Source organism: Siphateles boraxobius, unplaced genomic scaffold (assembly GCF_051911475.1).
Source record: "Siphateles boraxobius isolate OS27281-9 unplaced genomic scaffold, OSU_SipBor_1 53, whole genome shotgun sequence".
Classification (NCBI taxonomy): Eukaryota; Metazoa; Chordata; class Actinopteri; order Cypriniformes; family Leuciscidae; genus Siphateles; species Siphateles boraxobius.
The window spans coordinates 3124441-3140287 of record NW_027509175.1 but is presented as its reverse complement, the minus strand read 5'-3'; the positions used below and the strand labels follow the sequence as shown (position 1 = coordinate 3140287).

The following is a 15847-nucleotide window of genomic DNA, read 5'->3' as shown; positions in this document are numbered from 1 at the left end:
TTTTTCATTGAAGGAGAAAACCCTGACAAACCAGCACAGTTGTTTATATTTAATTTTAAAATGTTATTTTTTTCTTATTTTTGTTATCGGTTATGTTAACAGAAGTGTTTTATGTTATTTTTTGATAATGCTTATAGTGTCATTTGCATTATCCTGATTGTGTTTTGTAACGTTATATAAGTTATTATTGGCCACAGTTGCCAACTTCCATTGAGCCACATGTGTTCCGACGAGAACACCCAGGAACAAATAGACTTTCATAGCTCAAATAGGTTATTAGACAGTAAGGAAATGTAAAATATACAATCAGCAAAATATCCACCTATCATGTTTGCAACAACATCGCCGTATTTCACATGGTGAACTTCTGGCAACCACAGTTGCTACCCTAAATGTACCATTTTACAGTGCAGTAGTGCCGTCAAACCCGGCCACACAAATCTCCCATACAGCTATTCTCCAGTGTGATCTGTGGAGCTGTCCAGTGCAGAGGTGCTGAAACACACAATCCCTCAGCGGGACTCTTTTTTTCTTTTGTGAAAAACGCATGCACATTGAATTGTGCAATGAGATAAGAATCATCGCGAGTTAAAAAGTTGTTTTCAAAAAATACCACTGCATATGGATAAATGTGGATGCACGCGATGGAAATGCCTGGAGTAGGAAGGCGATCGAGGGAGGGGTTGAACGGGGGAAATACTCGTTTTTTGCAGAAACCCATAGTGCATATAAGATGTGTTAGCGAAATATCCGAACTATTTGTGAAATGACATATGATCATTATGCTTCAGAAGGAGCCCCAGACATCGGCACCTATGCCTTTAATGCCCGCAACTTGAACGAGGCTTATTGAAATGCACCCCACGCACCGCACTGAGCCCCAAACACACACTACACGCTGCAAACAGCAGCAACACGTCACATCAGCTACTCACCTTCAGTGCCTCGATGTCCAGCGATGCCGATCGCTCCATATCGAAAGATAAAGTCTAACACAAAAGTTGTATATCTAGCCTTGTAGTTCCCCAGCGAATGCCAGCCCAGTTCTCCGAGCCGCGGCGGATTCCCTCAGTCTCATTCCCGCTGATCACGACTCCAGCGACAGCCTCAACTATTCAATAGCCTAAATAACTAGTCACTCAGAGTGTCCCAACAGCAGTAACGTGACATAAACAGACTTGCGTGTCGCTCTCCGTTGTCCTCTCCGAAGGCAAAAGTGTTTCCGTCAGTAAGAGACCGTATTGTCATTGAGAGCTATGAGCGCGAGACTGGCACGTTTGCAGTAACATTGGTTGATCAGTCTATCAAATCATCCTTTTGCCGTGTATTTCAAGAATATCGGTTCGATCCGAGCAGGCGGATGAGAAGGAGGCTGTCAGCTCCCTGGTGTGAGCCGACTGATTGATTGATTGGTTGACTGATTGGCTGGTTTGATTGGACAGGGCGCACTCTGCTTCTGCCCTACTTGGTGATCTCCAGAACGCGCTCCTCCAGCAGAGTCCCGGTGCTCTGAGTAGCGACTCAATGTCTGGGAGAGGGAGTCTGAGGAGGGAGGGATGGATGGAAGAAAAAAAAAGGGAGAAGATCTTCCTCGAGTGGATTGTGAGTGAATTTTTTCTGTCTTTGGCGGCGTGATGACTATCCAGACAAGCCAGCTGACTTGCACAGTCCCTTAGTCTTCTGCATGGAGAAACGAGCCGGTTCTTTTCATCACTCAAAAAATAAACTGTCCTGCTAGTTATTCTCCTGGGTCCTAGAGCCAAGAGAGAGAGAGAGAGAGAGAGAGAGAGAGAGAGAGAGAGAGAGAGAGAGAGAGAGAGAGAGAGAGAGAGAGAGAGAGAGAGAGAAACGCACTGCTATTTAAGTTTTAATTCGCATGCGTGTGTGTTGCATCTCAAGAGCACACTATTGCCATTTCCTCTTTAAAAATGTCCAAAGTGAATATTTCAATGCAGAACATTCTAACTAAAAGTATTAGTAATTAAATAATGTAAAAAAAAAACTCGTTGTTGATTAGCTGTATTTTTTAAACATAATGTATTGCCATATAATTGTATGAAGATTTTTATATTTAAATGCATAGGGTTTTTTATACTAAAATATTGTTGGTAAAAGGACTGTTGGTAAATATGTTTTGTAACTATTCAAATAAAGGTTCCAAAAGTTGTTCTTTTTTTCTTTTCTTTTTTTTTTTGCACTGAACCATTTTGGGTTCTCAACAGGACCTTTCAGTGGTCAGTTAAAACATATATTAAACGTTTTGTTTTTCTTAGTGTGTAGAACATTTTAATAATGTAAAGTACCTTACCTTTTGTGCAAGGAAAGGTTCCATGGATGTTTAAGGTTCTTTATGGAACCACGGTGTAGTAGCCTATATGTTTTGTTACGTTCATTGTGGATTTTCAGTAGCAAACTGATTTTAATAGATCAAAAAAATAATTATACTTACATTCTATTATTTAATGATATGCAATTAGAAAGTGTAAAATACAATGACATAATGTCCAGTTTGAGCAGCCACAGCTGGCAGTTTTTACTGTACATTTAATAATCTACACATGCACAATTCATTCACATTTGGTGTGTAGTTTAAAATGAGAAAATGACTTAAAAATAAAAAGCTCTAAAAATAACCTACACAGCAGTATTACAGCTGAAATCATTGTTCCAAAAGCAGGGCTTGCATTGAGGATCTTTTTTTTTTCATTGTGCCACTCCGCAATTAATCATTCCTTGGCATGGATTTTACATGCGCACCTGACCTCAGCTGGGTATATTGTGCCAGCCCCAGCTCCGGTGACGTCAACTCCAGTCTAGGACCCAAATTAACAGCCCACCGTAAACTGAGCTGAAGCGACAGTGAGACAGATTTCAAGTGGAACAGCTCAACAGCAATCGTGTGTGTTCGAGCATCCGTGCCTGTCTGTGTGTGAGAGAGATTCACATGCAGTCTATAGGGCTGAAAGAGACACACAAAGAGAATATGTATAGGTTTAAAAACTGTGTCCTAGATAAATGGAAATCATTCATCATCCTCTGTCTTGCAAATTTTGGCCTGTTATTCCTGGATGAGGTTCAACTAAACATGCCGCGTTCAGCTGTGGCTGTCTGTCTCACACGCCTGCGTGAGGGATTATTAACGTGAAGATATTCATACCGAATCTTTTATAAACACCTGCAGTGTGTCTATAACAGACAACCTATTAAATGTGAGTCAGACATGTCATCTTTCTCAAAATAAGACCACTTGACGACAGTGACGTCAAGGTTAAAGGGCTAAAAGATAATCTTAACCATTTGATTCCAGCATAAGTTTTGAAGTCTGACATTTGCTATGCATCATACTGAATGACATCTGTGTTTACCCTGTCTGACCTTATATTCAATTCTGCATAGAGATGCATGCTGGCCAAATAAAATACATCATTTGCCACAGAGTGAGTCAGATTCTTAAAGGGAAATGGAACGGACCAGCAATGCACTTAGCTTGTACGTGAGCTAATATAAAAGATTAAATTATTTGGTTATTTATGCCATCTAAGAACATACTGTTCTTGGGATAAAATGTATACAAATTCAAGTTCAGGAGAGGCTAATCTAAATCTATCTTTATAGCAACTCCAATGGAACATTCATCTTTTTAATGTCTCATGCATATATATTCCATCTTCCGTTCGCAATCATACAAGCATCAGAGCGTACTGTATATTAGTCATAGCATTCAACCTTTGGGCAATTTGTGTGAAAAGGACATTCTTTTTTCTAACAATAAAATGTGAAAAGCTATAAAAAGCTGCGCTCCCCCTTTTACTGGTTTCTTGCCCTAGTGCCCTCTCAGCTGCTACTAGAATAAAACAACTCAAAGATGTAGCCTATTATGACAAAGAAACAAGAAACACAATATATGATCAATATAATAAAACAGTAAGCCTACATTGAGGACGTTATGATGTATGTTCTTTACAATGACTTCAGGAGACATTTAACATTTAATCTTGTAATAATAGTAGCCTATATATGCAGGTGAGAAATTACAAACAAACAATCAAAAAACAAACAAACAAACAAACAAACAAACAAACAAATAAATAAATAAACATACCACTGTGGAGGAATAAAACAAATCTATGGGCTTTACTTTACAATATTTTTTTAGTGAAAACATTTTTTGGCTTTAATTAAATTACAATAATAATAATAATAATAATAATAATAATAATAATAATAATAATAATAATAATAATAATAATAATAATAATAATAATAATAACAACAATAATAATAATAATAATAATAATAATAATAATACTAATAATAATAATTATTATTATTATTATTATTATCATCATTATTTTTATAAAAGGATAAGTTACTGTCCTTTATTATTTGATATTATTTAAGCATTGTAATATTATAAATAGCTCTTTATTTAAACCTTTAGAACATTACATGGACATTTTTAAAGCTGTGATTTCTTATTTTTGCCATGTCATGCATTCTCAATATTCAATATCATTCTATATTAGAAAACACTTTTTGGGTTTGCCCCCCATTGGCAGGAACTGGATATACAGCAAGGCTAAAGCCTATATTAATGTGTTCATCTTCCTCTCTGAGCGCTAAGACTATGACAAAACAACAATATATTTTTTTAAATAATTCACTAAATAAAACTGAATAATGAATAAAGTTACTTCTGGAGCATTTCGGAGGATTTTACATGGTATTCCCACTGTTACTGCATGCATTTAAAATCCAAGTAATAAAAACTACAAGTCCCAAAAAGCAATTGTGTGGTCTCTGGTTGGATGCTACTGTAGCCAATCAAAGCGCTCAGCAGAACTGATGCGATAAGAGCATCTTCCATCATGGCGGTGGTATACAAGGGATTCCCATTCAACCTGCCGTTTGCATCCTTATTGTTGATTCTGCTGTTATGTCTTCAGTCTGGAGGAGGTCAGAAGAAAAAAGAGGTACTGATGCATTCATGAATCTACCTTTGCAGCACCCAATGATGTTGATTTCTGGCAAAGTCCTACAGTGTCCGTGTCCAAATAACATTACCCGGCGGGCGGCATAGTTAAATGATGTTGACATTTAAATGACCTAGAAACGGCTGTATCATGGAACAGGATAGCAGCTCGAATATTAACATATGTTTTTTGCATGAATGTTCTTGCAGAGTCAGTTCCATTATGATTGTCAACGTAGCGTGCGCGTGTCCGTGTGACGCTGCAGCGTACATAATGATTTACTATAATTTGTACGCGTGTCCTTATAATGATAGTAAATCTAAGATTTCATTCTAAATGAACGTTAAGCACACGGTAAACACATAATGATTTATATTTGACAAAGTGGCTCTATTTATTTCATACACATGTTATGGCTCTCCTAATATTCCAATCCAAGTTGTGTAGTAGATTATTATTGAAATCCAATGATAATAGTAATCAACACAACTGAATGAACACTCAAATTCTTTTATAAAATTTATTTATTCATTAAATTAATCAACTGTTAACATATTACGTGGCATGGCTTTTGTAATATTCCTAATATTTAATTAATATTAACTGTTAAATTAACCCACATTTTCATTTAACATCTCAAAAACACATTTACATCAGGTTGATACTTGACTCATAGAGGTTAATAATATTGAAATTAATATATATTAATTAAATACTCATTACTTTTTTACGTTAATGTAATAATTCTAAATTGCCATTAAAAGAAAATGCAGTGTTATTGAATGAATGTCAGGTGAACTGCTAGACAGAGTCTAGACAATCTCTTGATAGTCTCTCTCTCTCTCTCTCTCTCTCTCTCTCTCTCTCTCTCTCTCTCTCTCTCTCTCTCTCTCTCTCTCTCTCTCTCTCTCTAAAATATGATGTGTATTTGACCTCCTCCCCTTACCTGCAGCAGAGGAGCAGGGAAATGATAATATTGGGAACAAATCAGGCAATGTACTGAAGCAGCAACTTTCCGCTTCCCCCTCCTGCATTTTAAAATTTTCTTCATAATTTCTCTTCTTTTTCTCCCTCTCTTTCCTGCCCCGGTGCTCTGCGGGTGCTGAGAAGGGCAGTATTTTGACTCCCTGTCTCTAAGCCTTCATACATCTTTTCAGGTTTGCACTGCCCTCTACAAGCAAGTTAGGAATATTGGAGAGTGAGTAGGGGTGAATTTTTATCCCCCCCCCCAAGCTCAGCAACTCGTTCATTCATCATCACAGGCAAAATTTTGTGTGTCTTGTATCTTGGCTTGACTAATGTGAAGAGGGAGGAAAAGATGGTGTAAGCAGTTTTGAGCTGCTTGAGTTGCAGAGTCTTTGTTTGCCTTTGTTTCCCCTTTGAGTCGGCCTGAGGTGGACTCTTCTTTATAGTGTTTAAAGATGACTTGCCGATTTATTTCTTCCAATTTTGTCCTTTACTTGTTTACTCTCAGGGAGGGGCATGAGATTTCTCTTCAGGTACTGTTTTTCAGATTTTATTCTTGGCATTTTGAGGAGTTGGCTGCAACATTTATTTCCAGCTTTATGATGGTGTTATTATAATGCATCTATATAAATAAATATATATATATATATATATATATATATATATATATATATATATATATATATATATATATATATATATATGTACAGTTATAAATAAATCAGTATAACCCAAAATAGGCTTCTCCTATACATGGCTGTGTCCAACCCTTGTTTGGATTTGTTTACTTAGCAGCGGCTCTTAAATCATTCCCATATGTTGAATCATTCCCAAAGAATGAGTCAAATGAATGTTTGCTCAAAGTTATTTTTGTCTAGATGTCATTTGTCTAGATGCTCTGTTCGGTGTTAAAGCATAGGTAGTGGTTTTGCTTATGGATGGTAGATTTTATTAGTGGTTTTACTTATGGATGGCACATTCCCCATTCGATTGGTGGATCTGTATATGGACAAGGTACACATTAATACTCTCTAACAATATTTGTAGCCATTGAAGTTGTGATAGAATCTAATTTAGCCTAAGTAATATGTTTTTGTGTAATGTTTTCAGGTTAGGCTGTAATTTAGGTTTAATGAATGTATTACATTTATTGTAAATTACTATGGGATGGTAAGATTTTTTTTTTTTTTTTTACAGAAGTCTCTTATGCACAACAAGCCTGCCTATTTTGTTTTTTTAAAAATACAATAAATACACTTGTGAAATATTATTACAATATTAAATACCCGATTAGTAAATTCATATATTTTAAAATGAACTTTCAGCATCATTACTCCAGTCTTCACTGTCACATGATCCTTCAGAAATCATTCTAATATGCTGATTTGGTACTAAAGAAACATTTCTTATGATTATAAATGTTGAAAAAAATAAATAATGAGCCCAAACCTTTGAAACAGTAGGCGATAATTATTTATAGGGTTGATATATTTTCTAGATAGAATTTATATACTGCACAGAAATCAAGCAGTATTATTCAAACTGGTAAACCGAGTACTTTTTTTGAAGATTCTAATAAATATAGAGCCCCGATTATCTGCTCCAAGTATCAAACTAATCAGACATTTGGCTCAAATATAAACACCACAAATTCTTAGAAAAAAGGTTAAATGGTGTTCTATATAGAAAACTAGGGTTATTGACTCAATTTATGCCAAGAAGGTTCTGTAAAGAGACATGCCTTTGTAAGGCCGTCTAACTCGATCCAATGGCGGTATTCGAATTAGCGGTGAAGGTCTTTGCGTGTTACTGTCTTTTCTCGCAGCAAAGTATTTTTGGTTAAATGCAATACATTTTCTCATATGTGTTTTCTCGTTATTTCATCTGACTCCATAAAGGAAAAGACTTTAATGATATCTGTGCATCATTAAATGTGAGCGAATGTTTTACTATTCTTTTAAACTCTTGAATGAAAAAAATGTCAGTCAATTAGAATAATCAAATGTCACAATTTAATATGTCAGGTAAATGATTCATTATAATTTCATAATCATTTCAAGGCTAATCAATGCAAAACATCAAATGCTCTCGAACAAAGAGGAAAAAGTTTTCCCGACAAGAAATGCGTGAGGCTGAGAGTCTCGCAACTCTCAGCCTCACGGGCCGATCTCAGATACAGAAAAGGCCCAGAGCTCTCGCTGCGTTTCATTATATACCCAGACCTCATTTCAAATCTAAACATCATCCACAGTGGTAAGTCACCATTTGCTAGCAGTGGAAAATTAGCATTCAGTCAAATGGTCAGAAGTTGTTAACTCAAAGACACACCCTCCAGTGTGGAAGATATTTCTAAACTTCCTAAGAACTTTATTACCTTTTGGTTTACTTCTTTGGGAATGAGACATTTGTACCAGTCGCACCGAGACATTTCAAATAATACCAAACATGTATAAAACTTGATGATAATCATTCACATTAAATCATTTAGATTCTTGTGTGAGTTTGGGAGATCTCTGCCAGGATGAAGAATGGGGGAGAGAAATGTAGATTAGGATGAGGGAGGTGAGACCTTCGTCTCAATAGTGCATGAGGGGGAGTTCAAATGTTAATTTCCTTTGTTTTCTCAGAGAGTGGCCCTCTCTTAAAGTCCTTCCAGTTTTTCCAGTCTTACACCTTAAAGGGGTCATATAATGCCATTTTCATACAAGTTAATTTCAAGGATTAAAGTTCTCCGTCGCTACGACGGATTTCCGTTAATTGCAGCGAGTCTATTGGTTCCCGTCTGTCCTTAATGTCGTAAATTCACTTTTCATAATGTTAAGGCCGTAAATAGGCTTTCATTTATCAAATAGTGTGATAAATGTCTTAATTTTAGTTTGAATAGGTCTTAAATTAAGGAAAGACTAGGTGTATTCACCTTGCTGAGGGGGATGTGATAAAGCCTGGATTGGAGCGAAAGCACGTTCCTCTCTCCACTCTAACATTCTGTAATCGCTTATGGTCCGCTCCGGGTTTTCAATTCCCGCTCACGGAAAAACTGCTCCGTGTTCACTTAGATTTGGAGAAGTGCATGTAAGGCTACAGCTGGTTTTCTGCGGTCCGAATCCGAGCGCGTTTGTTCCCTGCGCCCCCCGCAGCGTTGGTCTGGTTTCACATTCAACTTAATTCTATCGAACCCTGGTGCGTTTGCGTGCATATTACGTCATCGCAAACGTGTACGGCGCATGATAGAAAACAGAACGCGGGTCAATATTGGCCGTTTCTCAATACCAATACGCAAACTTCGGACTTGTGTCCTTGATAGTTCTGACTTGCCAAGTTCGACTCAGGAGAAGGAACTCCCGAGGACGAGAGGACGCGAGGCCGGTTATTCTGCAAACGGAACCGCGGCGTTCTTGATCGCGTCACTCAGCTCCCTCTGGCTACGGTTATCTCTTTATGTAGGCTATATTTTAAGCAATAATAAAACGAAATATGGTATAAAATACAACTTTGCCTCTTTTCATCAACAATAAAACGAAATGTATACAAAACACCTCTTTTCATTTCTAAATGAACATATTATCATAAACATATTAATGGCCACACAAATGTGGTTCAGACAACGCACATTGATTATCTTCACTCCATATATTTATAACAACACGACATATAAAACACAACCCTGATTCTTTTTGTTTTCATTTTAAAAATATGAAACATTATTGATCATGGGTTGTATCGTTTTATTTTATGCATGTACACATACAAGAGAATGCATAGTAAAATATATAAAGAATATTTTATATATTTTAGAATATATAACATTACACAACCCTGTCTCTTTTTGTTAAATGTCAGTTTTAATGATCAATAATATCCAGTATAAAAATATAAGTAGCCTAATATAAGAAGCTATACAGCAAACAATTCAGTCAAACATAAGTCACCTCTCTAATAGGCTAAAAAGTTCAAGTTAAATAGCCTAAATATATAGTTATGAAACTTCACTTTGCCCTCAGCCAAAACGATTTGCCATGAAACAAACTATATATTAATATCATTTAGCATTGTTTGGTCTTATAAGATAAATAAAAACATGCACTGAAAAGTTATGTAGATGGTTGATTATTTGTCAAGCTAAGAATTTTTTTTTCATAGATTAAAATAGATTTTAAAATATGCAAACTGGCAATATTAAAGCGGTTTAAAACATCTCCCCTAAAACGCTATTGGTCTCGACTATTTAAATAAAGTTAAAGGAATATGACTTGGCCTGAAAAGAAATTTCAGTCAGAAGAATTTTTTTCACTTTAATCCCTGTAATTTGATTCTTTAAGATCTAAATGAAAAGTTTGTAATATACTTTAATTAAAATTTTTCGTTAGTATTGTAAGAAAACACTAATTTTACCTGGTCAAAAACAGCTCTGTTTTCCGAATCGCGCAAACATGAAAGCCTTGACGTTGCTCGTGGGGAATATTCCCTTCGAAAACAAAACTCAGCCACTGTGTCTTCAGCGGTTCGGATTTAGGAACATCAAAATTACTGCTGTGTTCGTTATTACACCCAAGAACAGAACACCACAATCGCATAGACGCCATTCTGCTCCAGCGTATCAACAATGGCGGACTATGATGACTGACAGTTCGCTCAGGGCAGGGATCTGTTGAAACGCTGCTGTCAATCAACAATTGTGGGAGGGGCGTCCGATTTAGTGACGTCACAAAATCGACCGGCTCAATTTGAGGCAGGGGAAAACATATAAGGAGATTAAAACAAAAACACTGGATAGATTTTTATCATTATATGATGCTTGTGTACAGGCACTGCCAACACACATTTCAGTACAATCAACTTGAAAAAGTGCATGTACCATTATATGACATATATATATATATATATATATATATATATATATATATATATATATATATATATATATATATATATATATATATATATATATATATATCAATGTTTATCAATAACAAAACACTGGAAGGTAGTATTGTTGGTTGGATTTTGGACTTTCTTACAGGCAGAACACAAAGAGTCAGAGTAAATGGCCAATTTTCTGATCTAACATCTACTGGCTCACCACAAGGTTGTGTTCTCTCTCCTTTGTTGTACATATTGTACACAAATGACTGTCGTAGCATTTTTGAAAACCGTCATATATTGAAGTTTGCGGATGACACAGTTATAGTGAGCCTGTTGAATAGTACTGAAACTTCGCATGGTCCTGTGATTGAGTATTTTTTAAAATGGTATCAGGAATCTTTCTTATCATTAAATGTTTTAAAGACAAAGGATATGTGCATTGATTTTAGACATGTTCAGCCTTCCCCTGACGTCACAGTGATTGATGCTCAGACAGTCAAATCGGTAGAGTCTTATAAATACTTAGGCACTTTTCTCGATAATAAGTTGACATTTAAGAAAAATACTGACTCGATTCATAAGAAAAGCCAGCAGCGTCTGTTTTGTCTTAGAAAACTATCTAAATTTCAGGTTGACTCTACTTTGATGACTTTGTTTTATCGTTCTTTTATTGAGTCTACTATTAGTTCTCCTTTGTTTGTTGGTTTCAATCCTTGAGGGTAAAGGAGAGGAACTTACTGAACAAGGTCGTTAGTTTCAGTAGTAAAATTATTGGGTGTCCACAAGAAACTTTAGAGGATCTTTACAAAAAACAGCTGTTTAAGAAAGCAAACTCCATCTTGACTGACTGTTCTCATCCTTTATATCAACAGTTTCAGTTTCTACCATCAGGTTCATTGCTCAGACTCCCATTTGCCAAAACAAACAGATTTAAACACTCCTTTGTTCCGTCTGCTGTCTCTCTTTTAAATGCAACGAGGGAAAGGTAGCTTACACATTATTGAATTTGATCAGAATGTGCATTGTTATTTTATCATATTATGTGTATCTGTGTCTGTAAGTTAGTGTGCTCCTATGCTGTGAAACTAATTGTCCCACTGGGGGGACAAAAAAACGTATTGAATTGAATGACCCCTTTAAATGATTGCATAATCCTTTCATGTTTAACAGGTTCCTACAGTGAATAAAGTATGTTTACAAGCTGTTTAGCCTAATTCATACAATTTTATAAAAAAAACAATACACAAAATGAATTAAAACTAAATCCATAAAATGATCCAGCGATGTGAACCTCTAAAAGGTTCTATATACAGTATGAAGCACCTGACAGAACCTTTTCTCCGTACAGTGCAGGATCAGCTAATGCGGATTCGGTCTGATATATTCTACAGTTCGTTCTGCTACTTTTTCTCTGTTGGACTTGCAGGATCCTCCGCTGTCTCTATTCCTCATATGTCTCTGGTAGAACATTTCTTGTAATATCTGCCTCAGGAATAGTGTCCGGGCCCATGATCGCTTCATCCTGACTCTAGCAGCTGGAGTTAAAGAGCAGTGTGTTCCCCCTCTCCCTTCAGCTCTCAAACTGCAGCTCGACTCATTACTGCTCCGAATGGCACTGGGGCAAAAGGCTTGAAAGAGTTTATGTTCTGAAACAACTGAAATGTTTGAAGTCTTGAAGCCTCCCTCTCGCTGGGGTGAACAGTGCGAGAAGGGCCACCCTGCTGAGTGTTTGATGAAGGCAGTTTAATTCTAAAAGCTCAGAGGCATAATGATGCATACGTGTAGCCATCCATAGATAGGAAAAGCGCATCATGCTGCTCTTCCTCTCTCATTCTTTCCCCTTTTCCTTTATTTCTCCGTCTTCTCGTTCTTGCTCACTTTTTTTTCCCTCTCCGCATCGTGATGGACTACTCTCGCGAAGCATTGATCTCTAGGATTGGGAACACTGTTTCAGCATGCCAACCGGCATATATACATTTCCATAATGAGTCTCAAGACTCAGCAAGATTCTAATTCTAAATACATCACGGCTCACTGCAAATTAATCTCCTCGAGAATGATGATGTCTCCAGAGCATCGGGAGGTAGTTTTACATTTTTGAAATTTGTGGCCACTGTTATTGAAAGGGACACTGGAGGCAAAGGAGATGCAATGATTGGCAGAAGAGGAATGGATGAAATGATTGGGTCGGACTCGTACTCGTGTTACCAGCTTGAGCACTCTGGCTCAACCAAATTTTATTCAGTGTACATGGAGTGAGTCGCGTCATAGGGGTTGCCATTTTGAGGTCACATGACTATCTGAAAAACATTTTGCTTTAGGCTATATCTGTAATGTTATCGTACACTTTTTGCTGAAATCTCGTATCTCCATATTTTGTTAAACGTTTTTCATGTCGTATTTCATAAATCATTACTATTGGTCAGACCTCATGTCTTTTTGTGTAATCAATGAAAAGTAAGTAATAGCCAATTCTGTCTTAAAGGTGACATATTATGCCCCTTTTCACAAGATGTAATATAAATCTATGGTGTCCCCAGAATGTGTCCGTGACATGTCAGCTCAAAATACCCCCTAGATAATTTATTACAGCTTGTCCAATTTACCCCTTTTAGGGTGTGAGCAAAAACGCACCGTTTTTGTGCGTGTCCCTTTAAACGAGCTGCTGCTCCCAGCCACCGGTCAGAAGACAGCCGATGCTTTACACAAGCTTCGGATTCTCCGGCAATAACACAACACTATTATAATAAGATCCCCTTCCTACGTCAGAAGGGGAGCAAATTATGATCGGCTTATTTTTTGACATGCTTGCAGAGAAAGGCTTAGCAAAACAAAGTTACTGGGTTTTTACTTTTCACATTTTCTGGGCTGGTAGATGCACCAAGGACCCGATTATAGCACTTAAACACAGAAAAAGTCAGATGTTCATGATATGTCCCCAGCCTGTGCATAGCAGCTTCATCTTTAATAACATGAGATTTTGGCCAAATTAAAGAAAAAAAAATTGATTGACCGCATACAATAATCTTTACAAATCTATAAAAGTTGATGACAACATAATGCGATGCACTTACTGCCTCAGATGCGGCCCTTCTAATGACGGACAGAATACGTAGGGAATGTCCAAAATTCTCAGAAATGTTCTGGTCAAAAACCTTGTAACTCCATTTGGAGCTTTATTTTGGCATTATGTTAATAAGATAATGACACATCCAATGCAAATGTCTGGCTAATAAATATATATTAGGGCTGTCAACGTTAACGTGTGTACTATGCATGCGATTAATTTTTGTCCAGTTTAAGGCGTTAAAATATTTAACGCAATTAATGCAGCATCCGTTATTTTTTGTCATCCTTTGGCTAGATTTACATGATATGATCCCGCTCTTATTCAAATGCTTTTAATCCATTCAAGCGTGACAAGACAAAAGAGAATGCGCTGCCTGTGAATGTCCTGTCTGTGACACACATGACACACAGAAGGTATTGTGCGCACAGACAGCACACCAGAATCGAGGTCTCTTTTGCGCTTGAACGAACAATAACACACAATTATGCCAAAATGTCAGATTTGTCGAGTATTCTCATAAGAGTAGTCTTAAATGATTTAAATAAAGTCTTAAATGAACGTAAAGAGTTGTGAGAGAATGAGATGCATGTGAGATCATGTGCATTAGCGGCTGGTTTTAAAGGGACAGGGTCATAAAAATATGCCAAGTATTTAAAATATGCTGTCTTTATGTTGTCTCTACATTAATTTGGAGATTAACTGTGAAATTATTACATCATAAAATATATAAACTAAATATAAACCTTAAGTGTTTTTAATTGTAATTAATCCCGATTAACATTATCACAGAAAAAATGTATGATTAATCGAGTAATTTTTTTGAATCTGTTGACACTCAGCACTATCTATCTATCTATCTATCTATCTATCTATCTATCTATCTATCTATCTATCTATCTATCTGTCTATCTATCTGTCTATCTGTCTATCTGTCTATCTGTCTATCTGTCTGTCTATCTGTCTATCTGTCTATCTGTCTATCTGTCTGTCTGTCTGTCTATCTGTCTATCTGTCTATCTGTCTATCTGTCTATCTGTCTATCTGTCTATCTGTCTGTCTGTCTGTCTGTCTGTCTGTCTGTCTGTCTGTCTGTCTGTCTGTCTGTCTGTCTGTCTTATTTAAAAAATATTTTTTTTTCCATTTCTAAAAAAGTAATAATTTTGGAGATTTGCCCACAGTGACAATATATTAATCATGGCTGTATGCTAATGGTGTATTCCTGTATCTGAAAACACTTGCGTTTGCATGACGTGACATCCACACCATTACGTGTCAGTGTATGTCCAACATGAATTCCAGTGTCTGTCAGTGACAGTGCTATAAGACAAAAAAAAGTGCAAAATATCTTATTTGTCTGAAAAGTCACAGATGTGGATCAGTCAATATCCAGGTTTTTTTTTTTTTTTTGGTAAAAACAATCACTATTTAGTGCCCGAGCACGAATGGTGCGAGGACCCTCTTGGAATTGTTCTGTTTATTTTGCAATTGTGTTTGTTCTGCTGTTGATACAGAACGTAAATGCTTCACCTTTAACGTTTTTCAACAAAGCTTTTCGTGCAGACTTTCAGTAATATCTCTACTCAACAGAAATAGAAGACTGGGTAAAAGCGCGAAAGAGCATGAGCCCGCTGCACATGTGCATGGCTGTCTCTCCCATGCCTGACTAGAGTGACAGCAAGTCGTCTTTAAGGCCCAGTGTAGTGGATTTGCGAAATGATTTGTATTGTGCTTGAGAAGCATTACCAAAATGATTTTCCATGCCATCCAGACAGACGCAGGGCCCCAGCCGCTGGGAGGCTGTGATATATCAACATTAGACCTAGAGCCATTCCACATGCATTGCTTATAAAAATCATTCTGAATATTGAACAGCCCATGGTTGGCCTAGGCCTGCAAACCCTGCACTCTCTTCTCCAACAGGGCATGCTTTTGTGGTCCATTCTTTCACTTTGTGTTTTAAAATGCAAAATAAGGC

At 36.8% G+C, this 15847-nt stretch overlaps 1 protein-coding gene across 1 annotated transcript in view; it reads left to right on the top strand.

Annotated features, from left to right (window-relative positions):
* Positions 1–4851: 4851 nt before the first annotated feature.
* Positions 4852–15847, top strand: part of tusc3 (tumor suppressor candidate 3) — an 83924-nt gene continuing 72928 nt past the window's right edge. Inside the window, exon 1 of the mRNA XM_077205054.1 lies at positions 4852–4973. Coding sequence (XP_077061169.1) covers positions 4869–4973 — 105 coding nt within the window. The 5' untranslated portion in view covers positions 4852–4868. The remainder of the gene's footprint in view (positions 4974–15847) is intronic.